The sequence below is a fragment of the Pelodiscus sinensis genome, chromosome 5, assembly GCF_049634645.1.
Source record: "Pelodiscus sinensis isolate JC-2024 chromosome 5, ASM4963464v1, whole genome shotgun sequence".
NCBI lineage: Eukaryota > Metazoa > Chordata > Testudines > Trionychidae > Pelodiscus > Pelodiscus sinensis.
Genome location: NC_134715.1, coordinates 111,433,249 through 111,451,754, shown reverse-complemented (window position 1 = coordinate 111,451,754; position 18,506 = coordinate 111,433,249). Strand labels below are relative to the sequence as shown.

At 44.2% G+C, this 18,506-nt stretch overlaps 1 protein-coding gene across 4 annotated transcripts in view; it reads left to right on the top strand.

Annotated features, from left to right (window-relative positions):
• EVC2 (EvC ciliary complex subunit 2) overlaps nucleotides 1-15,276 on the top strand; it is a 156,110-nt gene extending 140,834 nt beyond the window's left edge. For all 4 annotated transcript variants that reach the window (XM_075930754.1, XM_075930753.1, XM_075930752.1 and 1 more), the window contains 3 exons: nucleotides 10,203-10,399; nucleotides 13,311-13,412; nucleotides 13,933-15,276. In XM_075930754.1, the coding sequence (XP_075786869.1) occupies nucleotides 10,203-10,399; nucleotides 13,311-13,412; nucleotides 13,933-14,191 (558 nt within the window). In that variant the 3' untranslated portion in view covers nucleotides 14,192-15,276. The remainder of the gene's footprint in view (nucleotides 1-10,202; nucleotides 10,400-13,310; nucleotides 13,413-13,932) is intronic.
• Nucleotides 15,277-18,506: the final 3,230 nt, after the last annotated feature.

Below are 18,506 nucleotides of genomic sequence, written 5' to 3'. Positions count from 1 at the left end.
GCAAATTATGGACAGTGTGCAAACTTTAAATAGCACATGTCCATTGTTCCACTATTACCACTCCTTGCTTGTATTTGAAGACATTAAATAAGCTATTGTCAGATAAACACTTAGATTAATTAGGAGATAGTTTGGAGCCTCATGTTTACCATCATGTAGTTTATTATTTAGCAATTAAGTGGTCAGGGAAAACCATTTTTGATCTGTGGATCAGGAACACTAAAACCAGAGGATGAATAATACTCTAGGATCTCACTCTTGGTGTTAGCTCAGACCCGTATGCAGGGTGGGTGCGAAGGGCGCATAGAAGCAGCACACTGCAGAAGCCTCACTCACCCGTTCTCTGGCTGTTGGGGGGAAGGTAAAAGTGGTGCACAGCAGAAGCCTCTCTCCTCTATGCTCCAGCCAGATGGGGGAAAGCAGAGGTGGCACACTGCCAGCCTTCCTCCCTTTTGCTCCAGCCGGCCAGGGAAAAGCAGAGGCGGCGTGCTAGCAGCCTCCTTCCTCTGGCCAGCGGGGGGAAAACTGGGGCTGATTCCCCCTTTCTTCCCAGGAGTGGGGGTGGGGCAAGGCCACGGGGGTTGGGCAACCATCAGCCTCTCCCACAGCTTGCCCCCCCCCACAAAAATTCCTGCTTACAGGCCTGTATCTTGCCATGTCATCAAGCATACATAGAAAAGCATCATTAGGGAGAACACAAAACAAGCCAGCTCCTCAATTCCAGAGCTTGTTTACAGAAAAGAATTCCTATCCTGAAATGTTCCCTTTTACGGGAAATGCTTTAGGATATTCTGAGACTTTGTTCCTCTGTTGCTGTTGTCTGGAAGGACCAGAGTTTGGATAAACATTGTCTCCACTCCAGCTCCAGGCATCTATATAGCTGATAGAGTGTTTGTTCAGGTTCTGTGGCATTTGAAGAGGCAGAGGTTGATGCATTCACCTAATGCATGATTGAAAGTGGAGAAACAACCCCCAAACAGTAGCTGAACACAGCTATTGCTGATTCTCGTTTGTTTCAAAGGAAACCTTTTACCCTAATCAGTTTTGTCCTTGTGGTAGTTTTAAAAGGAATTTTCCACATGTTTCTGATTAAAGTCTTTCCTTTGGGGTCTGTATGAATCAGAAAAGAGGTACAAGAGGAAACAGAGATACTTCATAATCCTAGTGACCAAAGGAATCAAGAGTCTTGTAGTTTAGCAGTAACTAATTCTCTCATTGAATGGAGAGGGAAAGAATATGACACTCTTCTGAAAGTTTTGGCGCACGGATACAATTTTGTGATGCTGCCCCTGAAATCGTACGTCACCAGAAAGTAGATGAACAGTGCAGCCAGCTAGAAGTTATTGGCTTCCTATAATGCATTTTGCTGGATTTCTAAGAGCAACCCAGACACATTATAAAGCAACTTGGAAAGGACAAAAGTTTCAGAGGAGTAGTTGTGTTAATCTGTAATTGAAATTTTTTTAAAAACAACAAATAGTCCTGCAGCACTTTAGGGTGTGTCTACACAGCAGGGCTTAACTTGAAATAAACTACATAAATTGAGCTATGTCAATTACATATCTTATTTCAAAATGGCTTATTTTGAAATCAGGAGCATCTACACAGCACTCATTTTGAAATAGAGCACTCTTCCTCCAACTTCCCTTACTCCTCGTACAATGAGGGTTACAGGAGTTGGAATAAGAAGTCCTCCAGTTTGACAATGTTTTGACATTATTTTGAAATAACTGCTTGCTGTGTAGACGCAAACCAAGTTATTTTGAAATAACGCCAGTTATTTTCAAATAATGTTGCTGTGTAGATGTACCCTTAAAGATTAACACCATATTTTGCTTCAATCCAAATGAGCCTTGATACAGAAAGTTAAGGGTCAGCGTGTGTGAAAAAAGTATACATCTAAGAACATTTAAGAGTAAACTGATGAAGATGAAAGCCAAGAACTCAGTCATAATACTTTCGGCATCTGTGTGTGTGTGTATGTGTGTGTGTGTGCATATATATATATATATATATATATATATATATATATATATATATATATATATATGAATTAAATGACTTACTTCAAGCCCTATCACTTTTAGGGAAAGGGGATAGTGGTTCATAGACTGATATAACTTTATACCTACCTTATGCCTCATTGGTTCTAGCAAGATTCCGTAAGAGGCAACAATGTTCAAAATTATAACACAAAGTTTAGGGTAGATTTTTTTTTTTCCATTTTTTAGTTTCATACTGATAACCATCACAATATCTGAGCATCTTCTGTGTAAAACCGATAGAACGGGTAAAGTCTCTGGAGGACGTCATGGAGTCGTTGTCTCTTCTCCCTTTTCTGGTTAAAATTTCTGCTTGGGGTAGGGTTATGGTTATGCTGGTTCATTGATTGCTAGTTTAATTTTGTGTCTTTGATTTTGGATTGAGAGTTGTGTGTGTTTGGTTTTTTTTTAGTGTAGGTAAAAGGGGATTGAATGTCATTCTTAAGATAGAAAGGCCTACTCTGCAAAGCCTTCCTTTTTGAGAATCCTAAAGATAGTCAGACTCTGCATTTGCCTGAACTCTTCTGCAGATTCTTTCCAGACAGCTGTATAAAATTCCTGTTACAGAGAAGTGTGAGCTGCAACATTTTGAATCCTCTCTGGACAAATAAATTGATTTAGGCTGTTTTTCCTGTTCTGTATTCACTTGTTCCTGGGGGTTTCTTGTGCATGTGATCTGGCCTCAGTACTAATCTCCAGCATCTGCTACAGACAGGCTGGTAAACAGTGCATAAGTGGTGCTGCCTTTCTGAGGACTGGTGGATTATCACAGCAAGGCTTGTGGTAGCGGAGGGTGGTTTAGAACATTTATAACTGATGGGAGTTGTCACCGAGTAACTATCGTATATCTATTGTGAGCAGGCAAAGGATATGAATAGGACACAGAGAGGGAATGACAGTTAAGGATTGTTAGAACTGGGGTCTTATTATTTACATAGCACATTATAGCTACAGTTACTCAGTGGGATATTCCCTCTACACATGGTTTTGCCCTCCCTCCATCCTCGCTAGCTCCTTCCATAGTGGCCAATGCAGCATCCTTTGTGGTATTCATTTAATGTTGCTGTTTGAATCTAGCCCCAGGTTTTCAAAGTTCTATAGATTTTTGTCCTGAAATTGTCAGGTGCATGCTGGGATTTTGACAGCTGGACCTGGCGGACAAAAAGCTCTTGGCAGTGGCACCCAAGAAGGAGTAGGAGGTGGGGTGGGGTTGTTTGCAGTATCCAAGAGGCAGTGAAATAATTAACATCATTAGGCTTCTTCTTTGAGTGATTGCTCAAATATATTCCAGTTAGATGTGCAGGTGCCACATGCATGGCTGCCAGAAAGTTTTACCCTACTACTTCCCATTGGGTCAGCCGTGGAGCCCCCTGGAGTGGAACCCTTGCAGCGCACTATATATGACCCTGCCGACCCAAACACCTTTCAGTTCCTTCTTACCACCAGTGATGGCTGTTGAAACTGTGGCTCTCTTGCATCACAAGTACCATGAAGAGAGAGGATGTGGCACTGAGTGCTTTAGTACATAATGCACCACCGTCAGTCCAGGGACTGGCTCCAAAGAAGGAATCTCAGCACTGGTGAGCCCCGAAGCCCTCCACCCGGTGTCAGACTCATTCTCCAGCACAGCCTTCTAAAGAGGCCAAGTCCTCCTCAGCAGCGCCTTCGGCCTCCACACCCTCCATGGCTCTGAGGCATGAAGGTGCCAAACTCCTCCCACATCCTGAGCCCAGACGTCTTGGACTCTCTAAGGGAGAAAGCGAAGAGGCTGCGAGGGGTACTGTTGAGATGACCCGGTCCTCTTCTAGGGACAGGCCTACCGCTCCCCTCCAGACAACATAGGGGAAGTCAGCCATGCTGGGCCCTCTTGCCCGAGCCCCAGCATCCCTCTGCTTGCAATGACCACACTGCTCTATCGAGCACCATCGGAATGACTCACAGAATCATTCTCGCAGCCGGTCTTCTCGGAGCCATTCCTGCTTGAGGGCTTCTGTGGTGAGCAGATCCCGGTCAGGTTCAGAGTTGTCTTGTTGCTCCAACCATTCCAGCACTGGCTGGCATCAAGGGGTTTCATGGCACCGTCCAACTCCTGGCTCCTACATGCACCATCAGCTTGACCAAAGCCCTTCTCGGACCTCATCCAGCTCCAATCTTTGGTGCACGTGGCTTCACCTGAGCACTGGCTTTAGTCACGATGCTCCCGTCATTGCTCTCCATGCCAGTCCCGCTCTTGACACAAATCCCGCTCCCAATATTAGTCTCGATCTCAGTCCCAGTGCTGGTCTCCATCTCAGCATCTTCCATGCACTGCATGCAGCCTCCATGCTGGTCACAGTCTGGTGAGTGATGCAGGCCTGATCACCCGACACCCCTGCACTGACTGCCCCTTCAGTGGTAGCTGGCACAGCCACACGTTGGCCTTCTCGCTCAGGTTGCCCCTCATCTCTCCTGAAGGAAACTTCTGTGGCCCCAGGCTGGTTGATATCAACAGGTCCTCATCTCTCTGTGAACCAGTGAGTCCCCCACAGTAGCCGCCATAGTGGCAATTTTGGATGAGCATTCCACCAGGCCCACTGGCCCTCTGTTGGCCAATTCTAAGTCCTGGGCTCCAAAGTGACTATCAGTCACCCCCTGCCACCAGATCCAATGCCTCTGATTACACCATTGCCAGGGGCCTAGCATAGCCAGGACCAACCAGGGGATGAACAGAACGCAGATCGCCCGGTAGCTTATCTTATTCCCCAGACAAGGTGGTGACGGCCACCCCCCCCCCATCTCTGGTCCTCTCCCCCATAGACTATAAGGCTTTTCAGGAGCTGTTCCATAAGGTGGCCCTTAGTCTTAACCTCTAGGTGGAGGAGGTAATAGAACAGGATGACTCCATGGTCAACATCCTGGCTCATGAAGGCCCTTCCAGGGTGGCCCTCCAAATTATCATGTCTATCCTAGCCTCAACAAAGACCGTCTGGCCCACTCCTGTCTCTAGTCCCCCAACGTCTAAGGGAGTAGAAAGAAAATACTTTGTCAAGGAGCTTGAATATTTGTTCACCCACCCTCCACTGTGTTCCCTGATGGTGGAGGCGATGAACGAAAAAGAGCATCAGGGCCATCAAGCTCTTGCACCTAAGTCAAAGGATATTAAGCATCCTGACCTATTTGTCTGAAAGGTCTACTCTACAGGGGGATTACTACTCCAGATAGCAAAACAACAGGCTATTCTGAGTTGTTATGGGTATAACTCTTGGGATTCTTTGGTGAAGATTAAGGATTTGCTCCCTCAAAAATCTTGGGATAAGTTTGCCGCCTTGGTCCAGAATGGTAAGGCAGTTTCTGAACCTGACTCCAGGCCTCTCTGGACACTGTAGACTCAGCAGTGTGGATTCTGTCTTCCAGCATCGCCATGCAATGTGTTCCCTGGCTCTAACCATTGAGCCTTATCCCTGAGGTCCAGCAAGCCCAACAGGATCTTCCCTTTGATCAGTTGGGCCTTTTTGTAGAACAAACTCATTCAAAGTTGCATAGCCTCAAAGACTTTCATAACACCATGATGTCCTTGGGGATGTATGTGCCATCTATGCAACATAAGGGCTTCAAAACACTGTCCTTGAGGACACTTTTCCCTCCTCATCCTAGGACTGATTTCTCATGCTGGCAGTCTCGGTATCCCTGTCTCAAGCCATCCAGGCCTCAGTCTGGGAACAGCTAGGGACAGTCTAAGCCCTCCTTGGGGTCTAAGCAGGCATTTTGAAGGTGCACCTGTGATGGATCGAAGGGATGCTGTCCTTTTCTAAACATTCCAGCATTCAGTAACTAAAGGCTTAAACCCATGTAGCCAGGAAGTATTGGCAGGGAACCAGGAGAACCAATGAGAAGAAAGTCTTGAGATTTGAATTAAAAGGGAATCTGCCTGCTGCTTTTCTTTTGTGGGAGTTCAAACTAGGTGAAAAAAGATTAATTGAACCTGGCAGGGATCCCATGTCTAGAAAAGGAATACTCATGTCTAGAATCATACCTTGGAAGTACAGATATGTGAATAGATAGGTAATGTTTTAGTGAGATGATGTCTGGTCTGATCCCCACTCTCGCACTCCGAGTGCAGAAGATAGGGGCCTGCAAAGACCTTAAATACCTTGCCTCTGGGCTCTGCTTACAGAACCTCCCCAGAGTCACAGATACACTGGCTCTGAGAAATAAACAAAAGCTGCCACCATCAACCCTGAAAAAATAGGAGGGAACACTTAAATTCCTTTCCCAGGGGTACCCCAAGCTTTTTTGCCCCAATGAGGTTGAAAAAAGAAAAGAGGAAAAATAAATTGCAGTCCCTGATAGCTGACCATTTGTCTTAGACAGACAGACATACACACACAGAGCCCCTGTTCCTTTCCAGGACACAAGAATCAAATCATCATCTTTAAAAAGTGATTTTTATTAATAAAACAAAAGATATACTTGATAAGGCATACTTGATTGCTAGGTTTTGCAGAGCAACTAAGTAAAACAAATTAAAACACAGAAAATCTCTGGGAACGACTCTTAGGGTATGTCTACACTACAAAGTTAATTCGAACTAACAGACGTTAGTTTGAATTAACTTTGATAGGCGATACACATGCAAACCGCTAGTTCGAACTTAATTCGAACTAGCGGTGCGCTTAATTCGAACTAGGTAAACCTCATTCTACGAGGACTATCGCCTAGTTCAAATTAACTAGTTCGAATTAAGGGCTGTGTAGCCACTTAATTCGAAATAGTGGGAGGCTAGCCCTTCCCAGCTTTCCCTGGTGGCCACTCTGGGCACCACCAGGGAAACTCTTCTGCCCCACTCCCGGCCCCGGAGCCCTTAAAGGGGCACGGGCTGGTTACGGTGTCCGTGCCAGGTGCAAGCCTGCCAGCACCCAGCCAGCAGACCCTGCACCTGGCACGGCTCGAGCTGGCCACCCGCTGCCACCCAGCCTGCCGCCTCTTCCCGGGACCAGGCTGCGGCTCCCGGGAGCCTGCCCAGGTCCGCAAGAGGCGGGCACCCGCCTGGTCTAGTGCAGACATCGTGGACCTCATCCACGACCTCCGCACTAGGCACAGGAAAGTGGCCATCTAGGGCAGGATAGCTGCCAGCCTGGCCACCCAGGAGCAGGTTGGCATGAAAATCAAGGTGGTCCACTGAGACCCCCAATCCTGAGCCCTGAGCTTAGAATGGCCGTACTGGGTCAGACCAAAGGTCCATCTAGCCCAGTAGCCTGTCTGCCGACAGCGGCCAACACTAGATACCCTGGAGGGGATGGACCGAAGACAATGACCAAGCCATTTGTCTCGTGCCATCCATCTTCAGCCTTCCACAAACAGAGGCCAGGGACACCATTCCTGCCCCCTGGCTAACAGCACTCCATGGACCCAACCTCCATGACTTTATCTCACTTCTCTTTAAACTCTGTTCTAGTTCTAGCCTTCACAGCCTCCTGCAGCAAGGAGTTCCACAGGTTGACTATTTGCTTTGTGAAAAAGAACTTTCAGTTATTAGTTTGAAGCCTGCTACCCATTCATTTGATTTGGTGTCCTTTAGTCCTTCTATTATGGGAACTAATGAAGAACTTTTCTTTATGCACCCTCTCCACACCACTCATGCTTTTATAGACCTCTATCATATCCCCCCTCAGTCTCCTCTTTTCTAAGCTGAGAAGTCCCAGTCTCTTTAGCCTCTCTTCATATGGGACCTGTTCCAAACCCCTGATCATTTTAGTTGCCCTCCCCTCTCCCACCCTCTCTCTTCCCCTCTCTCACCTTCTTTTCCCAGTCTCCCCGAGTTTTGTTCAATAAAGAGAGTTTCTATTTTTGAACACATGTGTCCTTTACATCAGGAAAGGGGGCTAGGGAGGGGTAAGTGGAAGGAGGTGAGGGAGGAATGGGGTACGAGCCCCCGATGGGGAGGACTGGGGTGGCTCTGCGGGCAGCTTGAGGTGGAAGCTCTTCTGCAGCCCCCCAATTGACCCCCCCCCCCCGGATGGCAGCCTGCGGCAAGTGCAGCCGGGCTGATGGCTGAGTGCTGTGATGTGCCAAGTGCGGGCACTCAGGGCACTCCAAGCCAGGACTGCTTTGCAAGCGGGGAACCCCTGAGAACTGTCTGTCCGGGGTGGGGGTCGGGTCCCTTTAAGCACAGCCCTCGGCTAGCCTGAGGCAGCAGCTCCACACTCTAAGTCCTAATCTGATGCCCTGCCGGCACTGCTTCCGGCCAGACTTAACCTCAGGTCAGGGTTCACTCTGTGTGGTCATGCTAGTTCGAATTAGCAAAACGCTAATTCGAACTAGTTTTTAAGTCTAGATGCGCTAATTTGAATTAGCTTAGTTCTAATTAACTAATTCGAACTAAATTAGTTCGAATTAGTGCTGTAGTGTAGACATACCCTTAGATAGTGAATGGAGGAGGGAAGGCATGGATTTACACAGAACAGTTCACACCAAACCACAAAAATAAAGAAAAATACCTTAATCGTGACTAAATACACCTTTCCCTTTATTTACTCACAACCCCTTCCTGATTCAGTCCACTTCCATACCCCAAATTCCTTGGAGGCATGGTAGTCCTGCCTTGGTTTAAATTGTTCTTTGTCTCTCAACTCCTGGCTTAACTCTCCCACACAAAGAAAGCAGGCAAGATATCTTATACAATTCAGATTTCAGCACCGTGTTTCCATTGATTCTTCTGGCCAACACCCTTGCTAGTTACCTGAATTTAATCCCTTAGTCACCGGGTGCTGGCTAGCACTCCTCCTATTCATCTCAGACACGGTCAGGTTATTTTCTTTGTTTTGTAGTTTGGTTAAATTTCTCTATGATGAGTCCATGTGCCTCCCCCCTCCGCTTACACTGTTAACTAAAACTGAATCCCATGAAAGCAATTCTCTGTGCTTTAATCTGTTTTTTCTTAGTTTGTCTTATTACACCTAGGAACCAAGTGTTTTTTACCAAGTATAGCCTTTTGTTTTGTTAATAAAATCTCCTTTTTTGAGACCATGATGTAATTCTTGTGTCCTGGACGGTCTCTGTATGCATGCCTAAGACTGGGAGGCCAGCTATCAGAGATTACAGTTTGGGATTTTTTGTTCAAGCTCTCTTGTGGTAAAAGATCTTGGGGTGTACCCTCAAGGAAGAAGTTCCCAAGTGAATCTTCTGGGGTTCAAAAAGATTTTTTTCTTCCACTTGTGTGTTGGGATGACTGTTCCCCACTCTGGCACTTCGAGTGCAGAAGGTGGGGACCCACAAAAGACTTTAATAATACCTTGTCTCTATAGGCTTCTGCTTAAAAACTCCTCGAGGTCACAGATTCCCTGATGTTGGGTGATATGCTGCCACCACCCAAGTGGGGAAAAAAAAGGTGCATAACCATTTTTAGTTAGAAGCACCTTTGAGAGAAATGGCATTCATTCAGACTTCTCTCCCAGCGATTGCTCCATGCAGATTGAGAAATATGCATAGCTCGTACATTCCATTCCTATTTTGAATGTTTCCTTTTCCACAATAAGGACTGGAGGCTTTGGGGGGAGGCAGTTGTTTTTGTTTTTAAATGAAAGCTTACACTCTAGAGGACGGTTGCATGGTAATTTCCAAACAGTGGAGAATTGTGCAACCATTTATGTGGCTGCACAATAACTTAATGCATAGAGTCAGGCTGACTGTAAGTCCCAGAATGAAGTGAAAGATTTTCATGCACATGCTAATCAATGGTGTAAATTACATAGCTAGTGATAATAGTGCAGGTTCCCAAGGCCATTGACTTTTAAAATGATTTTCATTGTACAGTTTTTCCTCCAAAGTGGTACATTTTATAATGTTTCAAATTTAAAGCTACCGATCATTTCCTTTGTTGTAATGCTGTGTGATGGGGAGAGCTGTCCCTTGAAGGTAGTAGCATCTAGCGATCAGTCCATCTTGCTAAGTGGCATGGCCTGTCGAGTCCAATAGAGAGAGAGAGAGAGCCTTAACAGGATTAGTGATAGAGGGAAAGTGTCTCTGGGAATGAATAACATTTGCACAAGAAATCCTCTTGCAGAGAGAATGGGGCAGGCTCCCTTACTCAGACAGGAAAAAAAAAAAAAAAGAGGAGCTGGGATATGGGGCCTTATGGTATGATGTTGAATATGTCTGAACTTTTATCATTGATTCCTCTAGGAGCTCCAATTGGCAGCTTATTTAACCAAACTGACAATGGTACCAGTGGGGATGTTGCACAGATTGTTGAACTTACTGCTGCCTTCGAGTTCACAGACTGAGCTTCTTTCAGTACTAGATTCAATCAGCGGCAGATACGCAGACAGTGTTATTGAAAGTGACAACAACGTGGAGGAAGCCGACAGTTGTAGAAAGAGGTAAGTGTGTGCCAGTTTAGAGCTGAAAATTCCAACTAGGGGCTATTACTTTAAGACAGGTGCAGCGGTACAAGCAAATGAATGCATTTTCCTGCTGAAATATTGTTTCTGAGCGGAAATAAATCATTTGAACTAGAAAACTTTGTGATTGTTTTAAATATCTTAACTACAGTATGACTTTAACGGGAGAAAAATGTGATCTGTATAATTCATAGATGTAGCCAACTCTTTCTTTGCTTTTAAATGTTCCCCCTCCATTTTCTTATTTACCCCATTTTCTTTTGCTGTATTTTATTTGTTTTAATTTGCTATAGACTGTTGCTGTCTCACAGGGAAGGTAGTAGGCAGTTATGTGGGGTAAGACAACGCTGTAAATTACAGTCGAGCCTCAGAGTTAGGGACACCTTGGGAATGGAAGTTGTTCATAATTATGAAATGTTCATAACTCTGAACAAGCCGTTAGGGAGTGTTCCTTAAGGTGGTCTGCATGGAGTGGGGGCTCACACCTGGGCAGTAGCTTCCTGGCAAGTGGGGCTCAGGACAGGCAGCAGCTTCTAGCCCCCTGTCTACAAGATGATGAGTGAGGCACCTGGGGGCGCACAGTATCAATGGACGCTCAATAGAAACTATCTTAAACTGAGATGCTCCTCCAGAGCACAGCATTCAGGCAGCTGACACTCCAGCCCAGGTTTCAGTACCATTTTGGAAATTTTCTTTCCCCAGCTTTGAGCTTGTAAGTTTGTTCCCCTCCAAGCCCCTGGGTAGGGAGGGAAGATAAACAGGGTTCACGCCTCCTACTTGTAATTGGCTTCCCCACACAGAGGTGGGGAGTGGGGGCAGGCAGTCCAGATATGCCTCCCTTTATGATGCAGTACAGCCACAGTACAATACAATACAGTTTGTACTTTCCTTAACCAGGACTCTCTGGTCCAGCAACATCCATGGTTCAATCCAGGTATAGGGAGGTGTGGCCACAGGGCAGGAGCACTGTAGGGAGGGCAGCAACTCAGCCAGGAGGGGGCAGGTCCCAGCAGCTAGGCAATAGCAGGGGGCTGGCAGCAGCCACATAGCTCCTGCCCTGGGGGCTGCCGGGAAGCTCTGGCACCAGCTGTGCAGCCCCGGCAGTGGAGCTCCGACTGCAGAGCTCTAGCCCTGGCCCAGGCAGTGGTCAGGGAGCTCCCGCCCTGGCTGCACAGCCTCAGCAGCAGCGGGGCCAGTAGGAACTGGTGAGTCCCAGCCCAGGGAGCGACGGCTGGTCAAGCAGCAGCAGGTCAGGCTGGAACATAGTGCAAGGAGAGGGCAGCATTGCAGCACAGGTCAGGAGGGTAGGGACCTCCCCTGGTCCAGCAAATCCCCTCAATCAGGACCAGTCAGGTCCTGAGGGTGCCGGACCAGGGAGGTCCAACCTGATAGTTTACTTCTAGTTCCTCATGGTGTCTGGTTGACTGGTCACTCTGTAACTCTGTTGTTTTTGTCTACTGTTGTCCTCTCTAAGGTTTTTCATTTAAATATATGGGACCTTATGTGTAAAGGAAATAAAAAGTAAACTAAGCGATAAATTGCAGGTTTGCACACACAATACTAAAAAAGCATTACCCACAAAAGCGCAAATCTTAACCTTTACAAATACATAGGTATGTGAGGCTTTAGAGCCAGACATGGTCTTAAGAGTCTGGTCTTCTTTGTTTGAACAAAGATCGGAAGGAGCTAAATTTCCAGTTCAGTGGCAGAGAGGAAAACTGGCAAGAACAGCTGTGCTTACAAGATTTCTGTCCAGGACAATAGTGATCTCATGAGAAGAGCTAACCTAGCTATTTGCCCTGTAGAAATCTAATGCAATCAACTGTCTGATTAGATCACTGTCACTTTGGTCCAAGCCGTTAATGAGGTTTTAGTATTATCATATCCAAACCCAGCTTTAGCAATCAGTTCCCCATTTTTAAGTCCTTGTAGGAAACACCATAGATCCAGCCTTTCCTCAGGCTGGACAGAAGAAAGTGTGTGATTCTCCTTGCTTCCTGTTGGGTAATATAAACAAGCTACATAGTGGGCAGAGCTGTCCTAGATTTTGCAGAAATTTTTAAAAGGTGCACAGCATATTCAGTGACCAATTGTTAATTGCTCCTATAACTTTTCTGTTTTAGGCCACGTAAGCAAATTATTAAGTCCATTCAAGCAAGTGACGAGGAGTCCTGTGGCACCTTATAGACTAACTGAAGTGTAGGAGCATAAGCTTTCGTGGGCAAAGACCCACTTCGTCAGATGCTTTTGCAGATTCAGACTAACACGGCTACCCCTCTGATACTCAAGCAAGTGAGATTCCATGCTTATGCAGCTGTCTTTTTGGTGTATAAATCTTAATTTTTCTTTTAAATCTAACAAAGTGACTATACATCATGGAGAACTAGCTGCATTGCCCCTGTCTTGCATACATCTATGCACATGCCTAACTTCATAATTATGGTCCTTCCTTGATTACTTTACTCTTTACTGGCTCAGCTGTGCGGGCTTATATGTTTTGAGAAAGGGGTCCAAGTTTTGCCCAGCTCTTGCTTCTGCCCTCCCACTCTCTTTTTACCTGCACAGGAGAGAGAGTGGCAGATCCACAAAGGCTACTGGAACCCAGAATACGGGAGTCACACAAGAGGATGAAGGAAGCATCTTACAGTAGAGAGCATGGGTCATGTAGGAGCGCTCCATTATAAATATTGTTGGGCAGGACATTTTAGCAAAAATAACTGAACATTCCTGATGAATGTAGTTAAGTTATTATTAACCTTCATTTTAAATAACTAAAACCACACGATTCTGGTTATTTTTGTTGGTTTGGGGAGTGGTTGTATTTGTTTTGTTTTGAAGGTGGGGATGTAAAATTCAGTATTTTCTCTTGTTTCCCTCCTTACTCCCTTAGGAAGCACCAAGGGTCATGGCAAGCATTAGAGAGCAAAGTAAGGCAGGATTTGATAAGCAAAGGCTTGGAGAAGATGCATTCTGCAAACAGGAGAAAAGAAAGGTAAAGAAACATTTAGGTTTTGCTCTAAGGGAAAATAAAACTTGTACTTCATCTCTCCCAAGAGTCCTCCCTTTTTATGAGAAGTGTTTTAGAATTCATGAAAATAATCACAAATATAGATCTTCTGCCACTGTTGTCCTAGCTCAGAATGCATGTGAATATGGAACTCAACATTCCATAAAGCATCCTGTACACTTACTGAGCAGTAATAATAAAATCCTTTCAAAGGAAATATTGATGCTCCACATGTTTTGCCCATTTGCTTTCTTGTATGTAACATTTTTTATAAAGCTACTTACTCATTGGATACTATATTTCATACAATGAAGTAGATGCTGGGTTGGGATGGTGTACATGATACATACAGTATGTCAATTTCTAAATACAGTTTACATTAGTTTCCCAAAGTACAATGAATATTTTTACTAGAATTTGACTATATAGTCAGGTGTACCATGTTGTGCCGGAACTATTATTTTTATAAATCATTTTAAAATTTAATTCCCTTTTCTTAATATAGCCTGCTAAAGAAGAAGCAACTTGAACTCCTGGAAACAGCATCATTCTCTCACTTAGGAAGTTTGTCTAGACACCCTTCTGGCCAGCCTGATTCATTGAACCTTGCTACAGCAGAAGCCATTGAGCTGTTAGACACAGGGGAGAAGATATTTTTGTTCCGTGATCAAAGGGATCCAATACTTGCTTTGTACAGTTCTCCAAGAAAAAAGAAAAAGAACTTCCTAAATTCCAAAAAGGCTTCATTGACAAACATAGGCTAATGAGGAAGATACCCATTCAGTGCATGGATTAGAGAGAGAAAGTTTATTTCCAAATAAGTGTCATGAAAAAGGAGATCGTGTACGTTGAAATCATCCGAGTTGTTGTATAAGTTGCAATACTTGGATTTTTGCATTGTAAATCATTTTTATTCTTAGAACTGGATTTTGTGCTCTTGTCATGCAGCAGTGCACATTCTGTGTGTATTAACTATTGCAGGAGCAGTAGGTGAATGTGTCATATTCTGAGTTGCAGAATGTAATGCTCATTTAATTCATTGTATCAGTTTTGTATTCTGAGCACATGTACAGTATGCCTAGCCATTTGATAGTCTTCTGTCAGCTGAAGAGCTGCTAGCCTGCTGTGTAAGTAAGTCAGTGGGCAATCATCAAGAATATTTGACAGTCTGAAGTCAGCTCCATCTACAACGTGAATCATTAGAGAAACCCCATTTGAAGAGATTAGCTGCACATTTGCCCAACCCTATTTAAAAATGGTGCAGATGACGACCACATGTGCCTTGGCAGGTCAAAATCTGAGGTGTATATGGTTGGGTGGGTGATGAGAGAGTGATTAGTGCCTATCATTGCTGACCAGTCATGGCACGCAAATTCCCCTGTCGTGCTGTGGTGGCATACGTGACTATAAAAAGGTGTCTAGAAGACAGTGAACTAGCAGGTGGTCAAAGAGGTCTGAATACAGAGGCAAGTTCTCATGGCTCTTTGCTAGGAGTATGATGGAAGTCTCTTCGTGGTGTATATGGGGTAGTGCTATGTTACTAAGTATTGGGAGCCATGGCAACAGAGTTGCATGTAACATCCTGGTAACAGTGAGCCTAGCTTTGTCAAGCTCTACATCCACCAGCCTCAAGGTAAGCAACAGCAGACAGGAACACAATACTCTGCTGTTGAATACTGATTTGACTGTATGCAATATTTTTATTATTGTTTGTTGTACTAACTTACATGAAATCAACTCCCGGTTAACAATTGCAGGATACAGAACTAAATACAGAAAGAAAAGGAAAAACAGTACGTCAGATAACTGTGGTAATAATTATTAATAAATAGTTTGTTAATAACCACTATCAATTGGGTTTTATTTCCACAAACTGTGTCCTAAAATTACAGCTAATGGATTGTCCAGACACATATGCATGTGCTTCATTTTGTTCACTAGAATAGTTCCATTGGCTTTAGTTTTTCTCCAGCTTCCCCAAACAGGACTGTGAGTTTGGCTCAGGTATAAGAGTTTGAAGGATCTGACACAATCTTTTGTACTAGCGCTGCAACAATTTTGTATCTGCTCATAGACAAGTGGAGAAAATGGAAATTATGTTATTTTCAACAGATGTTAGTGCTCAAAGGTATTAGTGACCAGCTGTAACAGCGTCAGCTTCTGCCTGTCATGACTGCCCCTTTTCTCTGGCCAATGTATGTGTAATCTGTTCTTTTTCATGGGGCAGCACCCACCTCCTGGGGATGGTTCCCAGTGATGAGTTGGGTGTGAGCCTGCTTTTGTTTTTTGGTCTTACATCGGAGTGTCACCTACCTCTTGCAAGTGCCCCCTATTAGAAATGAACAGGTTACCCAGAGGTAGATGGGGGAGAAGGGCTCATTTATTGTAGATACTCGTTCCACCTCAACCTCCCCTCCTCAGTCCCTGGAATCCCAGTAAGCAACAGACTAACCACAGGTACACCTTTTTGTCTTAGTTAGTATCACCCTTTAAGCCCTAATTTAGTAATGTACACACCATATAATGCATAATCATAACCATGTGATGAATATATTTATTCCCGCCCGTTTACAGCTTTTTAGTTGATGTAAGCAGTTCTCACATCACACAGCTCCTTAAATCAGCAACTCAGTGGGGGGAAGATGTGACCCTGAATATATTTGAGAGAATGGGAAAGGATATGGGGGTAGGAAGATAGCATTATTAACGCAGAGAGCATTCATTACAAGTTACATCCTTGGTACAGCTGCATGCTTCTCTATCCTGAGCAAGCGGGAAAGGAGGAATCAAAGCAAGTCTATAAATCAATAGAAGCAGTGTCTGCCTGAGCCATGCCCCATTACCTTTATTGTAACTACCGAGACCCCTAATTTAATCCTAACATGTCCCAACACCCCACACCTCCTGGCCAATGTTCTTTCAGTGGGTCTTCAACAGTTCAGCCCTCCAGCTGAGACACATACTGCCCCTCCTTCCAGGGTATACATCCCCATGTTCTTCTCACAAGCTGGTATGGTGCTGTAAATCTTAGACTTCCTCTCAAGGCACTAACTTCTTCAGTCATCCAGCCAGGACTCATCTCAATACCCTTGGCTAATGTCCTTTCAACAGCCCTCCCTGGTCTCAATCTGCAACCAGACCATCAGGGCTTATCTTGGTACTCTTGTGTGGTCTGGCCAGGTTCTATGCTTAGTTGCCCAGGCTGAGCCTGACTGCATTGACCTTTTCATAGTCCTGCTAGTATTCAGCCAGCCAGGCATCCAGTCTTTGGCAGACTTCTCTGGGCTCTTTAGTCTGATGAGGTCTCTGCACTGAGCTGTGCCTGCTTCTGCTATTAATTTAATGAGCCAAGAATCCAGTCATCCCTCCTCAAGCTCCACATTGCAATCGATGGCTCTGCTCTGTTGTTTGCCTTTTATTTGGCCCGTGTGGCCCCTCATTGGTTGCTCCAGCAGGCCTTCGGATAGGCCGCTCCTCCACAACCACTCTAGACTGACTGGAGGACGACTTCTTGATATGCATCTGACGAAGTGGGTCTTTGCCCACAAAAGCTTATGCCCCAACAATTCAGTTAGTCTATAAGATGCCACAGGACTGCTCGCTGCTCTGGAGCAGAGACACGCAGAACCACAAGGCCTCCAGCAGAGGGCCTCTGGACCTACTCCACTCTGCTGCTCCAACTCTCATAATTGTAGGGTTTTTTTCCCCTGTAAGCTCTAGCTTCTAGATTCATATGAATATATGACAGTCTGTTCATTTATTAAATAATAAAGTTTTAGCTGTGATAACTGGGATGAGAGGGACTTGAAAACCTAAACCCTAGAGACACTAACACCAGAAGGAAAATAAAAAAGAAGCCCACATTTATCATTTTTAAAATCTTATGATGTTTAAGACAATCATGATTTTTAGAGCATAACTCATCATTTTTTGAATGGCACTAGTATGAGCACATACCCTAAAGCTGTTCATGCATTAGTGCTGTATATTTTCATCTAAGCAAGATGTCCGTTTCTTTTGGGAAAGTAAACACTAATATTGTATTTGTTTCTGTAATTGCTCATAAAATGGCAGAATTGCATTTATTCTGAACCTAAATGGAAAAGTAACTTCTCTTTACATATCAGGGACTTCTAATATTTTGTTATTCGTTGTACAGTAAACATTTTTCAGCTATTAACACAGTTCCTGATAGTGTGAATTAATTAGCATCACATCTTGATAATCCAGTGACAGTTCTTAGCCTGCTCCTGTTTATCCTCTTTGAAACAAAAGTGACTAAGGTTGCACCATGGTAGAAAAAGACATTCTCAAGGAACTACTGTTTTTGGCTACATTCAATTTGCATCCTTCCTGGATAGATTATGGCCCTAATGTGACTCTTAAATGTAGCACCCAAAAGCCAATAGAACCTGTGGTGTGAGTGTATGATAACACTGCGGAGGTTAGTTAAATACAAGCTACTGCTTTGACAAAGCAAAACTGAGAGTCACCTAACTATATGAAAGACTTAAAACAAGAAATAAAATTACTTCACTTAAACTTTCCGATAATAGGTTTTTTAATAAAAGACAAAGCCATCACCAAAGTTTTGAAAATGTTACAGCTAAATACTCACGAGGCTAATGCATGCTCTGAGATGTTCAAAGCATTTTTCAAAAACTCGTTAAAGTAGCCTTAAACCTTACTGGTAGCAATAATGTGTGTGCTCGCATACCTAATAAAGCAATAACACAAATGAATAAAGTTTTTTTTAAAAGCCGCAGAATGAGCTGGCTTCCCAACGGAATTCTTCTCAAAGTAGAAAGAATTTAACCCATACATTGTCAAATCTTTATAATTTTTTTTTTGTCATTAAAACCACGCAGGATTGTTTTCAGAAGCATATATTACTGAAAACTTTAGTGGCGATTCCACTGATTGAAGGCCAAGAGCTATAAATTATGAGGATAAAGTGTATGCCAAAATACGAGATCCAAATCTTATGTGTAAACTCACCAGATAGGATTTGTCAGAGATTATCTGTGTATTCAGTAACACAAGGATTTTTTGCACATCTAGCTCTTCCAGCCAAAAATC